Source organism: Podarcis vaucheri, assembly GCF_965113315.1.
Source record: "Podarcis vaucheri genome assembly, chromosome: 16".
NCBI classification, from domain to species: domain Eukaryota; kingdom Metazoa; phylum Chordata; class Lepidosauria; order Squamata; family Lacertidae; genus Podarcis; species Podarcis vaucheri.
In genome coordinates, this window is record NC_138754.1 from 481,298 (window position 1) to 502,179 (window position 20,882).

Here is a 20,882-nt window from a genome sequence, read left to right on the forward strand (position 1 = left end):
CAGCCCTTTGGAGCTTGTCTTTATTGGCTAAAATTTGTTTGGTTGGAGACCAGTCCCTAACGGTCACCACGGCTCTATTTTGGACCTTGTCAAATGAGAGAAATTTTACATTGAGAATATTCTTTGCTGAGACAAGGCCTCTAATGGCTAAGCTGATTTTCTGGAGAATATTGGCTCTCCATTGTGCAAGCGTGGGGAAGCCTCTGTATTTGAGAGGGGTAGGAAGACAAGTTTATGTCTGATTAGGATTAAATTCCAACTGTTTTGGGCTCTTTTGTCGTGAGCCTTTTTGGGTAGATTTGAGTATATAGGGTTTCCTTGAGGAGTCTTGTAGGAGGTTGATTGCTTAGGATCCGGGATTTCCTTTAGTTTTCCTGAGACTCCACTAGCGGGCGATGTTTGTTCTGCTAGGTTTTGAGGCCTAACCTCTTGATAGTTGACAGGTTAGAGTTCGTTATTCAAGCCGAAATTATTAACAGACAATGACAAATCCCTGGTCTCCCTGTTAATGGAGAAATCTGAGGGCTCCCTTGGACCAAAAACAAGGAGACCAGCCAGGAAGACCAGAGCAAAACAGCAGCCAGGAGGCTTGGTCTTGATTGAAGACGGTCAAGACAGGACTCCCACCTGCCACCAGGTGGAACAAGATGGAAGCCCAGAACAAAAGAGAACCCACACTTTTATTAGCTGCTCATCCCCATGTTACACCCCCAATGACATCACAGTTACATCATGAAAGGGGAGGTCTGGACCCTGCCCCATGGTTCCCCTTGCCCTCCACCAAACACCCATCAAGTGAAACAAAAGAGATCTTTACATTTCCCTGTTTCCCAGCCAAGTTAATCCCACCCTTTGTCTTCATCTGGGTTTATTTCTGGAATAGCTACCTGTCTGGCACTCAGGTATCAGGAGGCCAGGGATTATCACTCAGGCAGAGGGGCTGCCAAGGAGCAGTGGCGTAGCGTGGGTTGTCAGCACCCGGGGCAAGGCAAGTAATTTGCGCCCCCTAACCCGTGGATATGCGCCCCCTAACCCGTGGATTTGCGCTAACCCCAGATGTTGCGCCCGGTGCGGCCGGCCCCCCCTGCACCCCCCACGCTACGCCACTGCCAAGGAGCTGAGCTCACATGTCTATATGAATTTCTGAAGTTTTCCCAGGGAGCCAGTACAGAGATACATTGGTCAGTGAATTCTTACATTTGGTATTGTGCAGCAAAGGCCCTTTGAATGGATAGGAAGAAACTGTGATGAAGTGTTTTGTGGGTACAAATCACAAAAGTAATGGAGCTGGTTTTGGTAGTGGGCTGCACGTGCATGAGATCTGCTGGAGGGGCAACCCCCCCAACCTATACATAAATTCCTGCAACATCCCCACATCCACAAACAGCCCAGGAGGACTGACTTAGCTCACAATACTGCCAGGGTTGTGGATGAAACCCCTTAGGGAAACCTAAGAAGAGGTGCCCCTGGAGTTCCCTCGCCACATCTCAGAATCGTAGAGCTGGAAGGGAGCCCCAAAGGTCATCTAGCCCAACCCCCGTGACGCAGGAGTCGCAATGAAAGGATTCCAGATTCTTGTTCCATCCAGATGTTTCTGGCGACCATCTCCATCGCCCTCTCCTGTCGGCTGTGCTGGCTGGGGCCGACGGGATCTGCGGAGTCAAGGAGCATCCTGGGGGCACCACGTTGGGGAAGTCTGGAGTGCACTGGCCAGCGGCAGCTCTCTGAGGTTTGAGATGTCACCGGGGATCGAACCTGCAACCTTCTGCATGCAAAGAGGGCGACCTGCCAGGAAACTACCAAATGGGCTGAACAGGGCCAGCGCCAGGGTTTTGCAGGGCGTTTGGTGATCCTACCTCCCCGCCCCCCCCGATGTTATTTTTGCCCCCTCCTTGTTTTCCTTATTGCTGCTGCTCCTGCTTGCTTTCTGCACAGAGAAGCAGCAAGGAAAAGTCAAATTGGTGAAATTAGCACACTCTGAAATTGTACAAGAACCAAAACACACCCATCTTTCGAAACCCAAACTGATCTGAATATTGCAACGAAGTTCTCCAACTGAAGAATATTTTACCCCCCCCCAAAAAAAAACAACCCCACACCCACAGAAGAAGCATCTATTAAGGGAAAGGGTTCTTTCATGTTAACATATTGTAGCAGGGAAATAACATGCAAGAATGCCGGGGGGGGGGTGAGGACAACCCCCCCCAAACCCAGATATTTTAGTTTAATACAGCCTCCGTTAGGAGGAATTCACATTGAAAGGCAGGCCAATTTCCATGAGGATTTTCAAGAAATAAAATGGCAAATTGCTGCAAGGAAAGCAGAGAACTGAATTTAAGACTGAAGACACTGAGAAGAGTGGAATGGACTGATCGTTTCCACCCATGCCAACTGCGGGGATGTGGGTCCTTGTAGGATGCCCAGGCCTGCCAACCCTTGCCCCCCTGCCTGCCGTGGGATTGAACCCTGAGGAAGGATCCCAGCAGCCTGCAGTTTAGCACCAGTTTGAGGGCACCAGGTTGGGGAAGGTTGGTCCACCCTGAGCAGCAATGGCTCTCTGGGGTTCCAGACCAGCCCTAGCTGGAGATGCTGTTGGGGGTCAAACATGGAGCCTTCAGCTTCTTGTACCGCTGAGCTTTGTTCCAAAAATAAGACGCTAGTCCTCATGGTTCTCCACAAAGGGATGATTTAAACAGGAACATAGGAAGCATCCTTATACCGAGGTCTCAGGTTAGGGACAAAATTGAGGCAGTGGTTTCAGAGGATCAGCACTGGGAAATAGGAAGGTGATGCCTGGGAACACCAAAGCATGCGTGAATCACAGAATAGCAGAGCTGGAAGGGAACCCAGGGGTCATCTAGTCCAGCCCCCTTCAGTGCAGGAATCTCAGCAGATCCTGAGGTGTGTCTCCCTGCCAGGGACTGGTTGGGCACAGAGGAATGGTAGGAGGAACCAGCGGGATCACGGGGCATAATTAGCAAATGTTAATTCAGACTTCTTCTTTTCTCTCTCATTTCCTAATACAGTCAAACCTCGGTTCTCGAACGGCTCCGTTTCTGGATGCTTCGGCTCCCGAACGCCAAAAACCGGGAAGTAAATGCTCTGGTTTACGAACGTTTTTCGGAACCCGGACGTCCGTCGCAGCTTCCGCTTGAGTGCAAGAAGCTCCTGCGCCCAACCGGAAGTCGTACGGCCTTCTGGAGTGGATTACGTTTGACAACCGAGGTTTGACTGCAAAGGGGAACCAGAGCAAGGGGCAGACGAGAAGTGGGAGCACTGGAAAACGAGAGGAGGCAGCTGGATTTCTACAGGAAGCAGCTGGAGAGCCCCTGGCTATTCACAGGAGCATGAAGACGTTGATGAGGGCAGGTGCCCAAACAGCTCTGGCAACGTGGAAGAAGAACAGGCCGGCCGCAAAAAGCCCTGCAAAGACAAAAAGGGGGAGATGTTCCCAATTAAATGGAGGCAGCGATGGCCACCGACCTGGGTGGCTTTAAAAGAGTGTTATGTACTGAGTTGAACAGGATCCAAAAGGCAGCAGTCTGATTGGTCCTAGAACAATAGGATCCAGAATGCAGCAGTCTGATTGGTCCACAGGAGCCACCCAATCCAGCTCCAGGTGGAAGTGAATCTGGAACCTGATTGGCCTACAGGAGAATCCCAGCATTAGCCAATCACGTGGGGCCCATTGTGTAAATAATGTATATAAAGCTGACATTCTGGGGGAACTTTCATTCCTTGCTACTATGAGCTGAATAAAGAGCATGAAATCCACACTCGATTCCGAGTCTATTTCAAAGAGGATGGGACGAATTCAGGGAGGAGGAGAGGGCTCTCGAGGGCTCCCAGCCCCGATGGCTCTGCGATGCTTCTGAGTGGCAGTGGCTGGGAACCACAGGAGGGGAGAGAGTTTCTCTCGCACTCAGATCCCGCTCGTGGGTTTCACACAGGCATCTGGCTGACCACTGTGAGAAGAGGAGGCTGGACTAGATGGAGAAGCCACAACAGAAGGAGCAGGTGGAGGCGCAAAGGAATATCAGACTTGGAAACACCTGTCTCACTGGATCAGAGTCATCCGTTTTGCTGAATTAATTGGCTTTGGGGGGAAATGAGCAATTAATCATCACTGTTTTGTACAGTGGTACCTCAGGTTAAGTACTTAATTTGTTCCGGAGGTCCGTTCTTAACCTGAAACTGTTCTTAACCTGAAGCACCACTTTAGCTAATGGGGCCTCCTGCTGCTGCCGCGCTACCGGAGCACGATTTCTGTTCTCATCCTGAAGCAAAATTCTTAACCCAAGGTACTATTTCTGGGTTAGCAGAGTCTGTAACCTGAAACGTCTGTAACCTGAGGTACCACTGTATTGCGTTATTATCCTCCTTAGTGGGTTGGGCACCTTTCAAGGTGACCCGGAAACAACAATTAATCCAGAATGCAGCAGCTAGACTGGGGACTGGGAGTGGCCACCGAGACCACATAACACTGGTCTGGAAAGACCTACATTGGCTCCCAGTACATTTCTGAGCACAATTCAAAGTGTTGGGGCTGACCTTGAAAGCCCTAAACGGCCTCAAAGGCCAAGTATACCTGAAGGAGTGTCTCCATCCCCATCGTTCAGCCCGGACACTGAGGTCCAGCTCCGAGGGCCTTCTGGCGGTTCCCTCCCTGTGAGAAGCCAAGTTACAGGGAACCAAGCAGAGGGCCTTCTCGGTGGTGGCACCCGCCCTGTGGAACGACCTCCCATCAGATGTCAAGGAAATAAGCAACTATCTGATGTTTAGAAGACATCTGAAGGCAGCCCTGTTGAGGGAAGCTTTTAATGACGGAGGTTTTAATGTATTTTTAATCTTTTGTTGGAAGCCGCCCAGAGTGGCTGGAGAAACCCAGACAGATGGGCGGGGTATAAGTAATCTATTATTATTATATATTATTTGGGGGTGGGATGGGGAGCACAACACTCCCAAAAGGACCATCTCAGTATTATATTCCCACCCATTGAACTTCAGAGGGTAGAGGGATGGCAATCGGGAAAAGCACCCCCTCCCCGGAGAATTCAGCTCAGAGGACGTGTGTGAAAAGGCTCTTCATCCAGGTACCCACATCCCAACCCGTAAATACCTTCCCAGGGAGATGGGGCCACCTATGGCTTTCAGAATGAGCTGGTTCTAAATGAAATGAATAAATTAAAATAAAGCTCGCAGAAGCCCCCAGACGCCACATACATGCTTGCTTGGCATGGCAGATATAATTACCTTTTTGCTTTCTCTCTCCAACAGCCTCCCCGTGTTCCAGGGGTTAGGCAAATAATGACTTAAATGACTTCAAAAAGAATGGATGAATACCAAATAATGAATTGCAATGCATAATGCAGGGGAACGGCTAAAAGGGTTCTGGAGAGGGAACATTTGCTCCGGCGCACTTCAGAAATGACGCCATCGTCTCAGCCCAGCTGACAAATGCGCTATTCTCCAAAAAGGGGAAATAATAATGTAAATTTGGCAAGCTTGATTATTTCAAATATTTGCTGCGTAGTTTGGATTCCAGATGCTCCAACAGGATAGGATTGTTGTTCTTATTATTTTGGTGAGATGTGGAAATCTCAGAAATATTTCTGGCCATTAATAGTCTCTCTGTAGCTTGTCTGCATATCAGCACATTTGGAGGTGCAGTCAAGGCTGTGATTTGTAACTTGAATTGCACCAGACCTCCGCTCCTGGGCTAAACAGCTTCAAGTTATAACGCAAGTGACCCCAATTTCTCCACCCTCACCTCTTAGGGACGTTGCAGGAATTTATGTATAGGTTGGGGGGGGGGTTGCCCCTCCAGCAGATCTCATGCACATGCAGCCCACTACCAAAACCAGCACAACCGCTTTTGTGACTTTTGTGACTTGTCCCCACAAAACATTTCATCACAGTTTCTTCCTGCCTATTCAAAGGGCCTCTGCTACACAATACCAAATGTGATAATTCACTGATAAATGTATCTCTGTACTGGCTCACTGGGAAAACTTCAGAAATCCATATAGACATGTGAGCTCAGCTCCTCAGCAGCCCCTCTGCCTGAGTGATAATCCCTGGCATCCTGATACCTGAGTGCCAGACAGGTAACGATGAAGACAAAAGAGTGTGATGAACTTGGCTGGGAAACAGGGAAATGTAAAGATCTCTTTTGTTCCACTTCTGGGATTCTGGGATGTGGTGGGAGAGTTTTAGAAGTCTTTGTCACCCCATCCTCAGGGTTCAACTTTCCTCTTTGAACCTCTTGCGCACTAAACTTTGGTCTACAGCTATTTGCTCTGGTTGGTGGCTGGACTCCTTCCTTTATTCCGCAGGGACCCGCGGGCTCTGCCCGACCAGCTGGGGGACTGAGCAGCCTCACACCTAGATTTTTCCCTAACAAACACGTTGCAGGATTTCCACAAAATAGATCAGAGGCAATTCAAATTTCATCCAGCAGAGCTTTACTGCTACTGAAGGCAAATGAGCATAATGGTCACAAATCCAATACAGTGGTACCTTGGGTTACATATGCTTCAGGTTACATACGCTTCAGTGGTGCTTCAGTTTCAGGTTAAGAACGGACCTCCGGAACCAGTTAAGTACTTAACCCGAAATAGCCACTGTACAGTCATACCTCGGGTTACAGACACTTCGGGTTGCGTGATTTTGGGTTGCGCACCGTGCCAAACCCAGAAGTACCAGAACGGGTTACTTCCGGGTTCCGGCGCTTGCGCATGCGCTGAATCGTGACCCGCACGTGTGCAGATGCGGTGTGGCGGGTTGCGGATGCTGTGGGTTGCGAACGTGCATCCTGCACGGATCACGTTTGCAACCCGAGTGTCCACTGTACATTCAGGATTGGCACTGCCCATAAGAAATCCAGGTTTAACTTAAGCTTACAGTAACTTATTGTCAGGGGATGATTAGCTGCTTGTGCTTAAAATTGTGCCCCTTCAGAGTTTGTGCGGCCCCACAAACCTCTGTGTGTGACAGAGCTCCTCAGACATGTCTGCTCTAGTCACTAGTAGAGTCTGACAGTGGCTGCCTGCGGAAGCGCTTCCAGCAAAGAAGTTCCTTAACGGAAACGCGTCTCCTGGACTCACGACGTGGCAGCTTCCGGCGAAGCATGGGTCTCCCTGCAGTTGCTTCTGACACCTCCCCGCTATTTTCGCTGGATGTGTCTCTCACCCCTTTCTCTCCCCTGCTGTTTCCTGCCTGGGCTGCTGCGTCTCTCTCAGCATTACTGAGATCCTCCTCCAGAGACCCCTCGCTCCCCCTACTGGTCCCTGCTTTGGCTGCTGACTCTCTCCCAGTCTCTGGGAGCCCTACCAACTCCCTTTCCTCTGATGTCAGTTCCCTGACATCCACCTCCCCTCCAGGGCCCCCTTCTCCCCCGCCCCTACTCTCTCCTCTGGGCGGTGAGGAGCTGAAACCCCGAAAAGAATCCTCTTCATCTTCAGACGTCTCGAACATTTCCCTCCATCGGTCTTCGTTCCGACTCGCTGAATCCTCCTCCACCTCGGAATCAGAGAACCCCTCCAACTCTTCTTCTTCGTCGGTGGTGGCGAAGTATTCCCTCCGGAACCTCGCCACTGGCTGGGGTTTACGAGGGAATCTCTGATGAAAAGTTTCAATCAAAACCTCGTCATCTACATCCTCTGCCCTGACCCAGGTGTTTTCCGACTCCGGCTCCCCTTCCCACATTACCAAATACTCTACTTGCTCTCCCTTCCACCTGGAATCGAGAATCTCCGCTACATGGTAGCTGTGTTCTTTTTTCTCCATAGCTGGTCCCCTATTGACCCTCCCCTCTCTGTCCCCTTTATACGGTGACAGCAACGACCTGTGGAACACTGGGTGCAACTTCATGTGGTTCGGTAACCGGAGTCTGAAAGCCACTGGGTTGACCTGCTGCGTGACTTCAAATGGGCCCAGCCTTTTGGGTCTTAACTTCTTACAACCTCCTTTGAATGGTAACCCTTGGGTGGACAGCCACACCTGGTCCCCCACCCTTATGCTTTCCCCTTCCCTTCTGGTTTTGTCTGCCTGCCTCTTATATTCCTCCTTCGCCCTGTTTAAATTAAGTTGGAGCTGGCGATGGATCGCTTCCATTTCTTCAACGAACTGTTCTGCGGCTGGAACGCTCCAGTTCTCCCCTTCCCCCCCTGGGAAGGCTCGGGGATGACACCCGTGATTGGCCAAAAAAGGGCTCATCCCCGTGGACACGTTCTCTGCATTGTTATAGGCAAATTCTGCCAACGCCAGCTTCTCCACCCAATCATTCTCTCTGTCATTCACATAACACCTCAAATATTGCTGGAGGACACCATTAGCTCTTTCCGCCTGCCCATTGGTTTCTGGATGACGGGCAGTGGAAAAATTCACCTCTACATGCAATAAGCTCATGAGCTTCCTCCAGAACCTGGAAGTAAATTGTTTCCCTCGGTCCGAAACCACCCTCAAGGGGGCACCATGCAACCTAAACACATTTTCCACAAACAATTTAGCGGTTTCTTCCGCTGTGACCGCATGTGAGCAGGCTATAAAGTGGGCCATCTTGGTTAACAGGTCTACCACAACCATGATGGCTGTTTTCCCTTTGGACCTGGGCAGATCAGTCATGAAATCTATTGCCACTGCCTCCCATGGCCTTTCCGGCGTGGGTAGTGGTTCTAATAAACCTGCCGGTGCCCGCCTCTCCCCCTTGGCTCGTTGGCATTGGTCACACCCTCTCACATACTCCCGCACATCTTCCCTGACCTTGGGCCACCAGAATTCCCTGGTAACCAGCCACATGGTTTTGTGTTGCCCAAAATGCCCTGCTGTGGGGCTATCGTGCAATTGCTTGAGTACCCTTTCCCTCAATTCCCCTTCAGGTATGTATAACGCTCCCTTGTAGTACAACGCCCCGTTTCTCTCCTCAAAACCCCCGGGTTTGTCTCCCTCCCTCCTGAGACCCCTGAGTTTGTCCTGGGCGTATTCATCCTGCACCGTTCCCTCTACCAGTTCCCTTTGCCCCACCAATGCCGCCCCACACACCCAGCGGTCCTCGGGAATGACATGGGTCTCTTCGGGTGCACCCTCTCCCTCCAAATATTCAGGTTTGCGTGAGAGAGCGTCCACCCTAACGTTCTCTGGGCCTGGCACGTAACAAATCTCAAAGTTAAATTTGGAGAACTCCTGGGCCCATCTCAACTGCAATTGGTTGAGCACTCGCGCAGTTCTCCAATACTCTAGATTCTTATGGTCCGTGCACACTTGCACCTTCTGTTGTGCACCAATTAGCAGGTGCCTCCATCTCCGGAAGGCCTCATGAATCGCAAGAAGTTCCCGGTCGTACACCGTGTAGTTCCTCTCAGATTTGTTCAGCTTTCGCGAAAAGAAGGCACACGGTCGCCACTCTGACCCCTCCTTCCCCGGCTGCAGAAGAAGCACCGCCCCTATGGCTCTGTCAGAAGTGTCTGTTTCGACCCTCAGCTTTTTTTGTAAATCCACATGTAGAAGTTGTTCATCAGAGGCGAAGGCCCTTTTCAGTTCCTCAAACGCTCGCTCCGCCTCCCCCGTCCAAACAAACTTCTTTTTACTGCTGAGACAGTCCGTGATGGGCGCCGTCAGGTGGGCGAAGTTTCGGATGAACTTACGATAAAAGTTTCCAAACCCTAGGAACCTCTGCACATCCTTCTTGGTCTTGGGTGTTTTCCATTCCAGCACCGCTTGAACCTTGCCGGGGTCCATGGCCAACCCCTTGTCTGACAAGCGGTACCCCAGGAATTCCACCTCCTTGGTATGAAACTGACACTTCTCCAGTTTCACCCACAGCCTGTTGGCTTGCAGCCTGCTCAACACTTCTCTGACGTCTCTCACATGTTGCTCCTCATTCTCCGAATACACCAACACGTCATCTAAGAAGGCCACGCAATTCTTGTAGAGCAAAGGCCCCAGTACGTGGTTCATGAAGGCTTGAAAACACGCGGAGCCTGTTTGTAATCCAAAAGGCATAACAAGGTATTCAAATGCCCCCAAAGGGGTGAACATGGTGGTCTTCCATTCATCCCCTTTCCTTATACGTATCAGGTTGTACGCCCCCCTTAGGTCCAGCTTTGTAAAAATCTTTCCTTTCCGCACCCTGGTCAAAATATCATCAATCCTGGGCATAGGAAAAGCCGCCGGCTCTGTCACTGCATTTAACCGCCTAAAATCACATACAAGTCTCGGCTTGTCCGTGTTTTTTTTATCCACAAAAAACACTGGGCTACCCCCCGCTGCCTTGGACTCTCTGATGAAGCCTCTCTTCAGGTTCTTGTCAATGAACGCTCGCAACTCCTGCATTTCCCTGTCTGACATGGCATACAACTTGCCTACAGGAAGCTGTGCTCCAGGGAGTAAATTGATCTGGCAATCAAAGGGCCTATGCGGGGGTAGTTGGTCAGCTTCCTTCTCGCTGAACACGTCGCTGAGATCAGCATACTGTGGTGGCACCTTCCCCTTCCCCATTACTTCAGTCCCTGCCAGGGTGGCTTGGGCCCCTGCTGACCCCTTTTCCCCCCTGCAGTGTTCTAAGCAATGTGCTGAACCGAAGGAAACCACTCTTTGATGCCAGCCCACCAGCGGATCATGTAGGGCTAGCCAGCTCATTCCCAAAATAATGGGAGCGCCTCCCAAGGTGGCCACATTAAACGCTATCAGTTCTGTGTGCCTTGCCACCCTCATTATCATTGGGACGGTCTGCAAGCTAACTCCTCCTCCCAACAGTTCCCTGTCATCGATCGTGGTCACCTGCAGGGGGTTGCTTAAAGGGATAGTCTGTATCTGATGTTCAGCAGCAAACTCCTTGCTCATAAAATTGCAGGAGCTGCCTGAGTCCAACAGCGCCTTTATTTTTAGGGGGTGTCCATTTTGCAGCTCTAGCGACACTTCAATTACTAGAGCAGGTCGAGGAGCTTCTGGCACGGGCACTTTTACTGCTCTTTGGCCTGGCTGCAGTGCCCTGACGGTGGCAACCAGGCGTTGGCTTTTACCTGCTCCGTTTCTCCCTGCTCTCCCCCCTCAACTGCTCCCACCATCCCTTGCCATTCCTTCCTCTGGGGGCAGACTCTGGCAAAGTGGCCTGGCTGTTGGCAGAGATAGCATTTCCGGGCTCCCTTTCCCTCCTTCTTCGCCCCCTCACTGGGCTTTGAAACTGCGCGCGCGCGGGCTGTTCCGATTTCCATCGGCTCTGCCGGCGGGAAAGCTGGCTCAGGAATGTCTGGAATGCGTAACTCCTTCCAACGTTCCCCTCTCCCTTCCCGCCTCTCCAAGGCTCTTGCCTCCTGGCGCGCTCCAATGGTCAGCGCAGATTTGGTCAGCTGATCCATAGACACCGCCCTGGGGCTCCTGGACAGCTCGTCTTTCACAGCCGAAGAAAGACCTTCTTCAAATAGCATCTGAATGGGTGCTGCCGATAAATCCCACCCCAATCTGTGAATCAGCATGGTAAATTCAGTCCAGTACTCACGGACAGATCTGCTTCCCTGCTTGCAAGCCATTAGCTGTCTGCGCACCACCCCTTCCTCAATATCGCTGGAAAACATGATATCCATTGCACGAAAGAACTTCATAGTGTCCTTTAGGATATCGTTGTGCGTTGCCATCAGGGGTCGAACCCAGTCCCGCGCCCCCTTCTCAAGATGCCCAATTACGAAAGCAACTCGCGATTCCTCATCAGGGAACTCATCAAACTGCACATTCAGGGCATATTGCATCTCAGTCCTAAAGGCATGGTAATCCTTGGGGTCCCCCCCAAACTTTTGCACCAATCCTGGTACCTTTCTGGGGAACTGAGTGGTTCTCCCCTTTTTGTCAGCATCCTGAGCCCTTCTCTCCTCGAGCCTCGCCGTCTGCAGCGCAAGTTGGACCTCCAGAGCTTGATACCTTTCTTCCAAGCTTGGACCAGCTCCAACCCCTGCCTCTCCGGTTCCGGCTGGGTTGCTCATGATGCTTTCTCCTGCACAGGCAGCGTACAGAGACTGTCAGACTGCTGTCAGGGGATGATTAGCTGCTTGTGCTTAAAATTGTGCCCCTTCAGAGTTTGTGCGGCCCCACAAACCTCTGTGTGTGACAGAGCTCCTCAGACATGTCTGCTCTAGTCACTAGTAGAGTCTGACAGTGGCTGCCTGCGGAAGCGCTTCCAGCAAAGAAGTTCCTTAACGGAAACGCGTCTCCTGGACTCACGACGTGGCAGCTTCCGGCGAAGCATGGGTCTCCCTGCAGTTGCTTCTGACACCTCCCCGCTATTTTCGCTGGATGTGTCTCTCACCCCTTTCTCTCCCCTGCTGTTTCCTGCCTGGGCTGCTGCGTCTCTCTCAGCATTACTGAGATCCTCCTCCAGAGACCCCTCGCTCCCCCTACTGGTCCCTGCTTTGGCTGCTGACTCTCTCCCAGTCTCTGGGAGCCCTACCAACTCCCTTTCCTCTGATGTCAGTTCCCTGACATCCACCTCCCCTCCAGGGCCCCCTTCTCCCCCGCCCCTACTCTCTCCTCTGGGCGGTGAGGAGCTGAAACCCCGAAAAGAATCCTCTTCATCTTCAGACGTCTCGAACATTTCCCTCCATCGGTCTTCGTTCCGACTCGCTGAATCCTCCTCCACCTCGGAATCAGAGAACCCCTCCAACTCTTCTTCTTCGTCGGTGGTGGCGAAGTATTCCCTCCGGAACCTCGCCACTGGCTGGGGTTTACGAGGGAATCTCTGATGAAAAGTTTCTATCAAAACCTCGTCATCTACATCCTCTGCCCTGACCCAGGTGTTTTCCGACTCCGGCTCCCCTTCCCACATTACCAAATACTCTACTTGCTCTCCCTTCCACCTGGAATCGTGAATCTCCGCTACATGGTAGCTGTGTTCTTTTTTCTCCATAGCTGGTCCCCTATTGACCCTCCCCTCTCTGTCCCCTTTATACGGTGACAGCAACGACCTGTGGAACACTGGGTGCAACTTCATGTGGTTCGGTAACCGGAGTCTGAAAGCCACTGGGTTGACCTGCTGCGTGACTTCAAATGGGCCCAGCCTTTTGGGTCTTAACTTCTTACAACCTCCTTTGAATGGTAACCCTTGGGTGGACAGCCACACCTGGTCCCCCACCCTTATGCTTTCCCCTTCCCTTCTGGTTTTGTCTGCCTGCCTCTTATATTCCTCCTTCGCCCTGTTTAAATTAAGTTGGAGCTGGCGATGGATCGCTTCCATTTCTTCAACGAACTGTTCTGCGGCTGGAACGCTCCAGTTCTCCCCTTCCCCCCCTGGGAAGGCTCGGGGATGACACCCGTGATTAGCCAAAAAGGGGCTCATCCCCGTGGACACGTTCTCTGCATTGTTGTAGGCAAATTCTGCCAACGCCAGCTTCTCCACCCAATCATTCTCTCTGTCATTCACATAACACCTCAAATATTGCTGGAGGACACCATTAGCTCTTTCCGCCTGCCCGTTGGTTTCTGGATGACGGGCAGTTGAGAAATTCACCTCTACATGCAATAAGCTCATGAGCTTCCTCCAGAACCTGGAAGTAAATTGTTTCCCTCGGTCAGAAACCACCCTCAAGGGGGCACCATGCAACCTAAACACATTTTCCACAAACAATTTAGCGGTTTCTTCCGCTGTGACCGCATGTGAGCAGGCTATAAAGTGGGCCATCTTGGTTAACAGGTCTACCACAACCATGATGGCTGTTTTCCCTTTGGACCTGGGCAGATCAGTCATGAAATCTATTGCCACTGCCTCCCATGGCCTTTCCGGCGTGGGTAGTGGTTCTAATAAACCTGCCGGTGCCCGCCTCTCCCCCTTGGCTCGTTGGCATTGGTCACACCCTCTCACATACTCCCGCACATCTTCCCTGACCTTGGGCCACCAGAATTCCCTGGTAACCAGCCACATGGTTTTGTGTTGCCCAAAATGCCCTGCTGTGGGGCTATCGTGCAGTTGCTTGAGTACCTTTTCCCTCAATTCCCCTTCAGGTATGTATAACGCTCCCTTGTAGTACAACGCCCCGTTTCTCTCCTCAAAACCCCCGGGTTTGTCTCCCTCCCTCCTGAGACCCCTGAGTTTGTCCTGGGCGTATTCATCCTGCACCGTTCCCTCTACCAGTTCCCTTTGCCCCACCAATGCCGCCCCACACACCCAGCGGTCCTCGGGAATGACATGGGTCTCTTCGGGTGCACCCTCTCCCTCCAAATATTCAGGTTTGCGTGAGAGAGCGTCCACCCTAACGTTCTCTGGGCCTGGCACGTAACAAATCTCAAAGTTAAATTTGGAGAACTCCTGGGCCCATCTCAACTGCCATTGGTTGAGCACTCGCGCAGTTCTCCAATACTCTAGATTCTTATGGTCCGTGCACACTTGCACCTTCTGTTGTGCACCAATTAGCAGGTGCCTCCATCTCCGGAAGGCCTCATGAATCGCAAGAAGTTCCCGGTCGTACACCGTGTAGTTCCTCTCAGATTTGTTCAGCTTTCGCGAAAAGAAGGCACACGGTCGCCACTCTGACCCCTCCTTCCCCGGCTGCAGAAGAAGCACCGCCCCTATGGCTCTGTCAGAAGCGTCTGTTTCGACCCTCAGCTTTTTTTGTAAATCCACATGTAGAAGTTGTTCATCAGAGGCGAAGGCCCTTTTCAGTTCCTCAAACGCTCGCTCCGCCTCCCCCGTCCAAACAAACTTCTTTTTACTGCTGAGACAGTCCGTGATGGGCGCCGTCAGGTGGGCGAAGTTTCGGATGAACTTACGATAAAAGTTTCCAAACCCTAGGAACCTCTGCACATCCTTCTTGGTCTTGGGTGTTTTCCATTCCAGCACCGCTTGAACCTTGCCGGGGTCCATGGCCAACCCCTTGTCTGACAAGCGGTACCCCAGGAATTCCACCTCCTTGGTATGAAACTGACACTTCTCCAGTTTCACCCACAGCCTGTTGGCTTGCAGCCTGCTCAACACTTCTCTGACGTCTCTCACATGTTGCTCCTCATTCTCCGAATACACCAACACGTCATCTAAGAAGGCCACGCAATTCTTGTAGAGCAAAGGCCCCAGTACGTGGTTCATGAAGGCTTGAAAACACGCGGAGCCTGTTTGTAATCCAAAAGGCATAACAAGGTATTCAAATGCCCCCAAAGGGGTGAACATGGTGGTCTTCCATTCATCCCCTTTCCTTATACGTATCAGGTTGTACGCCCCCCTTAGGTCCAGCTTTGTAAAAATCTTTCCTTTCCGCACCCTGGTCAAAATATCATCAATCCTGGGCATAGGAAAAGCCGCCGGCTCTGTCACTGCATTTAACCGCCTAAAATCACATACAAGTCTCGGCTTGTCCGTGTTTTTTTTATCCACAAAAAACACTGGGCTACCCCCCGCTGCCTTGGACTCTCTGATGAAGCCTCTCTTCAGGTTCTTGTCAATGAACGCTCGCAACTCCTGCATTTCCCTGTCTGACATGGCATACAACTTGCCTACAGGAAGCTGTGCTCCAGGGAGTAAATTGATCTGGCAATCAAAGGGCCTATGCGGGGGTAGTTGGTCAGCTTCCTTCTCGCTGAACACGTCGCTGAGATCAGCATACTGTGGTGGCACCTTCCCCTTCCCCATTACTTCAGTCCCTGCCAGGGTGGCTTGGGCCCCTGCTGACCCCTTTTCCCCCCTGCAGTGTTCTAAGCAATGTGCTGAACCGAAGGAAACCACTCTTTGATGCCAGCCCACCAGCGGATCATGTAGGGCTAGCCAGCTCATTCCCAAAATAATGGGAGCGCCTCCCAAGGTGGCCACATTAAACGCTATCAGTTCTGTGTGCCTTGCCACCCTCATTATCATTGGGACGGTCTGCAAGCTAACTCCTCCTCCCAACAGTTCCCTGTCATCGATCGTGGTCACCTGCAGGGGGTTGCTTAAAGGGATAGTCTGTATCTGATGTTCAGCAGCAAACTCCTTGCTCATAAAATTGCAGGAGCTGCCTGAGTCCAACAGCGCCTTTATTTTTAGGGGGTGTCCATTTTGCAGCTCTAGCGACACTTCAATTACTAGAGCAGGTCGAGGAGCTTCTGGCACGGGCACTTTTACTGCTCTTTGGCCTGGCTGCAGTGCCCTGACGGTGGCAACCAGGCGTTGGCTTTTACCTGCTCCGTTTCTCCCTGCTCTCCCCCCTCAACTGCTCCCACCATCCCTTGCCATTCCTTCCTCTGGGGGCAGACTCTGGCAAAGTGGCCTGGCTGTTGGCAGAGATAGCATTTCCGGGCTCCCTTTCCCTCCTTCTTCGCCCCCTCACTGGGCTTTGAAACTGCGCGCGCGCGGGCTGTTCCGATTTCCATCGGCTCTGCCGGCGGGAAAGCTGGCTCAGGAATGTCTGGAATGCGTAACTCCTTCCAACGTTCCCCTCTCCCTTCCCGCCTCTCCAAGGCTCTTGCCTCCTGGCGCGCTCCAATGGTCAGCGCAGATTTGGTCAGCTGATCCATAGACACCGCCCTGGGGCTCCTGGACAGCTCGTCTTTCACAGCCGAAGAAAGACCTTCTTCAAATAGCATCTGAATGGGTGCTGCCGATAAATCCCACCCCAATCTGTGAATCAGCATGGTAAATTCAGTCCAGTACTCACGGACAGATCTGCTTCCCTGCTTGCAAGCCATTAGCTGTCTGCGCACCACCCCTTCCTCAATATCGCTGGAAAACATGATATCCATTGCACGAAAGAACTTCATAGTGTCCTTTAGGATATCGTTGTGCGTTGCCATCAGGGGTCGAACCCAGTCCCGCGCCCCCTTCTCAAGATGCCCAATTACGAAAGCAACTCGCGATTCCTCATCAGGGAACTCATCAAACTGCACATTCAGGGCATATTGCATCTCAGTCCTAAAGGCATGGTAATCCTTGGGGTCCCCCCCAAACTTTTGCACCAATCCTGGTACCTTTCTGGGGAACTGAGTGGTTCTCCCCTTTTTGTCAGCATCCTGAGCCCTTCTCTCCTCGAGCCTCGCCGTCTGCAGCGCAAGTTGGACCTCCAGAGCTTGATACCTTTCTTCCAAGCTTGGACCAGCTCCAACCCCTGCCTCTCCGGTTCCGGCTGGGTTGCTCATGATGCTTTCTCCTGCACAGGCAGCGTACAGAGACTGTCAGACTGCTGTCAGGGGATGATTAGCTGCTTGTGCTTAAAATTGTGCCCCTTCAGAGTTTGTGCGGCCCCACAAACCTCTGTGTGTGACAGAGCTCCTCAGACATGTCTGCTCTAGTCACTAGTAGAGTCTGACAGTGGCTGCCTGCGGAAGCGCTTCCAGCAAAGAAGTTCCTTAACGGAAACGCGTCTCCTGGACTCACGACGTGGCAGCTTCCGGCGAAGCATGGGTCTCCCTGCAGTTGCTTCTGACACCTCCCCGCTATTTTCGCTGGATGTGTCTCTCACCCCTTTCTCTCCCCTGCTGTTTCCTGCCTGGGCTGCTGCGTCTCTCTCAGCATTACTGAGATCCTCCTCCAGAGACCCCTCGCTCCCCCTACTGGTCCCTGCTTTGGCTGCTGACTCTCTCCCAGTCTCTGGGAGCCCTACCAACTCCCTTTCCTCTGATGTCAGTTCCCTGACACTTATAATAAGACTAAACCTTAACACTTTGTTCAGAACACCAGAAGGAAAGAGAGACAGAAAGTGAAGCCCAGGCTCCTTCTGGCCTTATTATTATAATCAGCATGACCTTGACAGAAAGAGATAATAGAACCAGTCTAAGTCAGCTGTACTCAGCTTCTCTGAAGGAATAACCCAAACCTCATGAACCTTCTGCTTGCTTCTTTCACACAGAGAAGCTTCCAGAACCCTCTTGAATGAATTAGAATAGAATAGGAAAGATCAGTGCATCAGATCAATACTTTTTGCACTAAGAAATGCAAACTGACATTAACAGTGCGCTGCTTGAAGAAGTTCTTCCTTTTATCTGTCCTAAATCTTCCAACATCCAGCCTCATCAGACGCCCATCAACTATGAGAGAGGGATAAAAGCTTTTCTCTACCACTTTCTCAAGGCTGTGCCTCGTTTTATTCACCTCCCCTTTCCTCTAATCTAAAAAGCCCCAAAGGCTGCGACCATTGCTCACAGGGGAGATGCTCCATCCCGGTGACGCTTCCGCTTGTCCTTATCTGAACCTTCCCCAATTCTGCAACATCCTTTCAGAGGTGAACTCCTGTCCTTTCTATCACAAGTATACGGTCTCAAATGGATTACCCCTTAAAAACTGGGTACATCACGCTGCCCAACTTATAGGCAAATAGGACCTCTCAGTGAACATCCACATGCACCCTGAAATATACTCAGAGTCCAGAGTGGATTTCATGCTCTTTATTTGGCTCATAGTGGTGAGGAGGAATGGAATTTCCCCCAGAATGTCTACTTTAAATACATTATTTACACAATGGGCCCCATGTGATTGGCTAATTCCGGGATTCTCCTATAGGCCAATCAGGTTGCGGATTCATTTCCACCTGGAACTGGATTGGGTGGCTCCTGTGGACCAATCAGACTGCTGCATTTTGGATCCTATTTAACTCAGTACATAACACACCCCATTACATTTTAAACTTAGAGAGGCCTATGAACATACATCTTATTTCAATGAAGTGACTTTTGTGCAACTTCGGAAAGCTTTTACAGAGTTACAATTAAATACAATAAACTCTGCTTATAGAGATGGGAGACACAGAGGCAGACCAACAAACGAACGTGTTTGCATTAGGGGATGTTCTGAAGTAGAGGACCTTATGCATTATATCTTGCACTGTCCGCTATATAATGATGCAAGAAAAAGATTGTTGGTACCTATAATGACAGGGTCCCCTGGCCAGAACCGCCTTGACATGATGTTATATCTCCTTGCAGACACAGATAAGTATGTGACCTGGCCTATAGCACTCTTTGCAACTGCCGCAAGGAAAATTAGAGCAAATTCTATAGCCAAGGTAGCCACCAACTGTAAAGGAGATGAATTTATTTGACCCTATCTACATCAAGCTGTATTCTATCTTTATCACCAAACTCTGAATATGATTGCACATTGTATTAATTAACATTATTTTTTAATATGTTAGTGGCCATGTGGTGATTTTAGTCTATACATTTTTATTGTTTAATGTCTTAACCTGTATATTAAGGTACTTTTATAGCTCTGCTTAGAGTAGGTAATGTCTTGATAAGAGAAATGTTTTAAGTTTTTTGCATTAATCCAGCATATTTTCTTTCAGTTGTTGAATGATCCTGTGTACACTGCGGCAGCCTTTGGCTATGTGCAATAAAACTGACTGACCGACCACAGGCTACGGTGCCCGTCTTTGGTCTTCTGAACCACTGCAATACTGAGTGGTAGGACCTGACGGCAACGGGCGGGAAATAAATCAAAATATTACTCACCTGCAGCTGCAGATTTTGGGCACGAAGCATAGGGCAAGACCTCCCAAGCTTTCTGGGTCCCCAAGGCCTGCGCGGAGCAGGTGTAAGAGTCATCTTTGTTCTTGGCATTCAAGGTGAGGTGCAGCCTGGCGTTGCCAGAAGCCGTGTCCCCTGTTTTTGTATTCTTCCAGGAGTAGATCACCCGAACTTTGGCTCCAGCTCCAGCCTCACACAGCAAATTGAGGTTGCAGGAGCTGTTGGCAAGTCTTTCTCCTGTGATGTCGATGTCTGAAACGGGAGGGAGGGAGGGGGTGGGCAAGAGGGGGGACAGGGTCAAGAAATCGCCGCCATCTTCCACTCTGGGAAGGTGCAGCCACCTTGCAACCTGCCACCCCAGAGGGAAGGGCACAAACCAACAGATTCAAATCTCAAGAAAGGAGATCGAGACTAAACATTGGGAAGTTCCTGGCGTGAAGAGCGGCTTGACCGTGGAACGGACTCCCCGGGAAGGTGGCGGATGGAGAGACAGGTCGTGGCCTGATCCAAGGTGGGCTCTGCCACGGTCTGGCAAAAACAATAATGCTAGAAAAATGCCACCTGTGCTGCTGATAGAAGTAGTACGACTCGTGCAACACGTTGGCAACTAATATACACGCAATAATTACCAAAATGGTTATGCATTCTTTCTCAATCTTCTGAGAAAAATACAAGACCTTATGCAAAGCCACAGAGACTTGCGAACTACCCAACCTAAGATGAACTTATAATGTCTGATTTCAATAGATTTTTGAAGTGCTTAGCTCAGTCTTTTGTTTTCTTTATCTTCACAATACCGAGAGATGCCAGTGAAGTTGTAGATAGATGTTAACGAAGTTGCAGACATTAACATCTATCTACAACACCACTAGCATCTCTCAGTATTGTGAACAACACCGAACTTACCTTTTGTTGGTATCTTCATGAACTTACCTAAAAAGATAAAGAAAACAAAAGACTGAGCTGAGCACTTGAAAAATCTATTGAAATCAGACATTATAAGTTCATCTTAGGTTGGGTAGTTCACAAGTCTCTGTGGCTTTGCATAAGGTCTTGTATTTTTCTCAGAAGACTGATAAAGAATGCATAATCATTTTGGTAATTATTGTGTGTATATTAGCCGCCAATGTGTTGCACAAGGTCTGGTAAAAGGCTTGAGGAAATGGATCCCCAGGTGCATGTTAGCTGGAAAGGGGGTCCTGTGGGATGTAACATCACCGTAGCAGTCAAGTTCAACATTTCCTGTTTGCCCAGAGGGGACGCGCAGGGGGGTGTTAAACTCTAGCCAGTATAACTTCCTGTGACACCTGGTCTGGAGCATCCTTCCTCTGCATGTGAACAGGTAGATGGGCGTGACCCTGGCAGACCCCATAAAAGGGCTGGTCCCACAGCCATCTGCTCTCTTGAGACCCTTCTCCTTCTCTGGATGCTTTTGCTGTCTGCTGGCTCTCAGCCAGCCGCGCATGGGCTTATTC

General features: G+C 50.7%; 1 protein-coding gene and 1 long non-coding RNA gene across 2 annotated transcripts in view; one reads left to right on the plus strand and one right to left on the minus strand.

Moving 5' to 3' along the window:
* The window catches only part of LOC309520733, a 274,646-nt gene that overhangs the window by 211,033 nt on the left and 42,731 nt on the right, over window positions 1–20,882 (plus strand). The window lies entirely within an intron of this gene.
* Window positions 2,118–20,882, minus strand: part of LOC309520592 (T-lymphocyte surface antigen Ly-9-like) — a 34,327-nt gene continuing 15,562 nt past the window's right edge. The window contains exons 3-4 of the mRNA XM_082202560.1: window positions 19,393–19,659; window positions 2,118–3,423 (exon numbers count right to left, since the gene is read on the minus strand). Coding sequence (XP_082058686.1) covers window positions 3,338–3,423; window positions 19,393–19,659 — 353 coding nt within the window. The 3' untranslated portion in view covers window positions 2,118–3,337. The remainder of the gene's footprint in view (window positions 3,424–19,392; window positions 19,660–20,882) is intronic.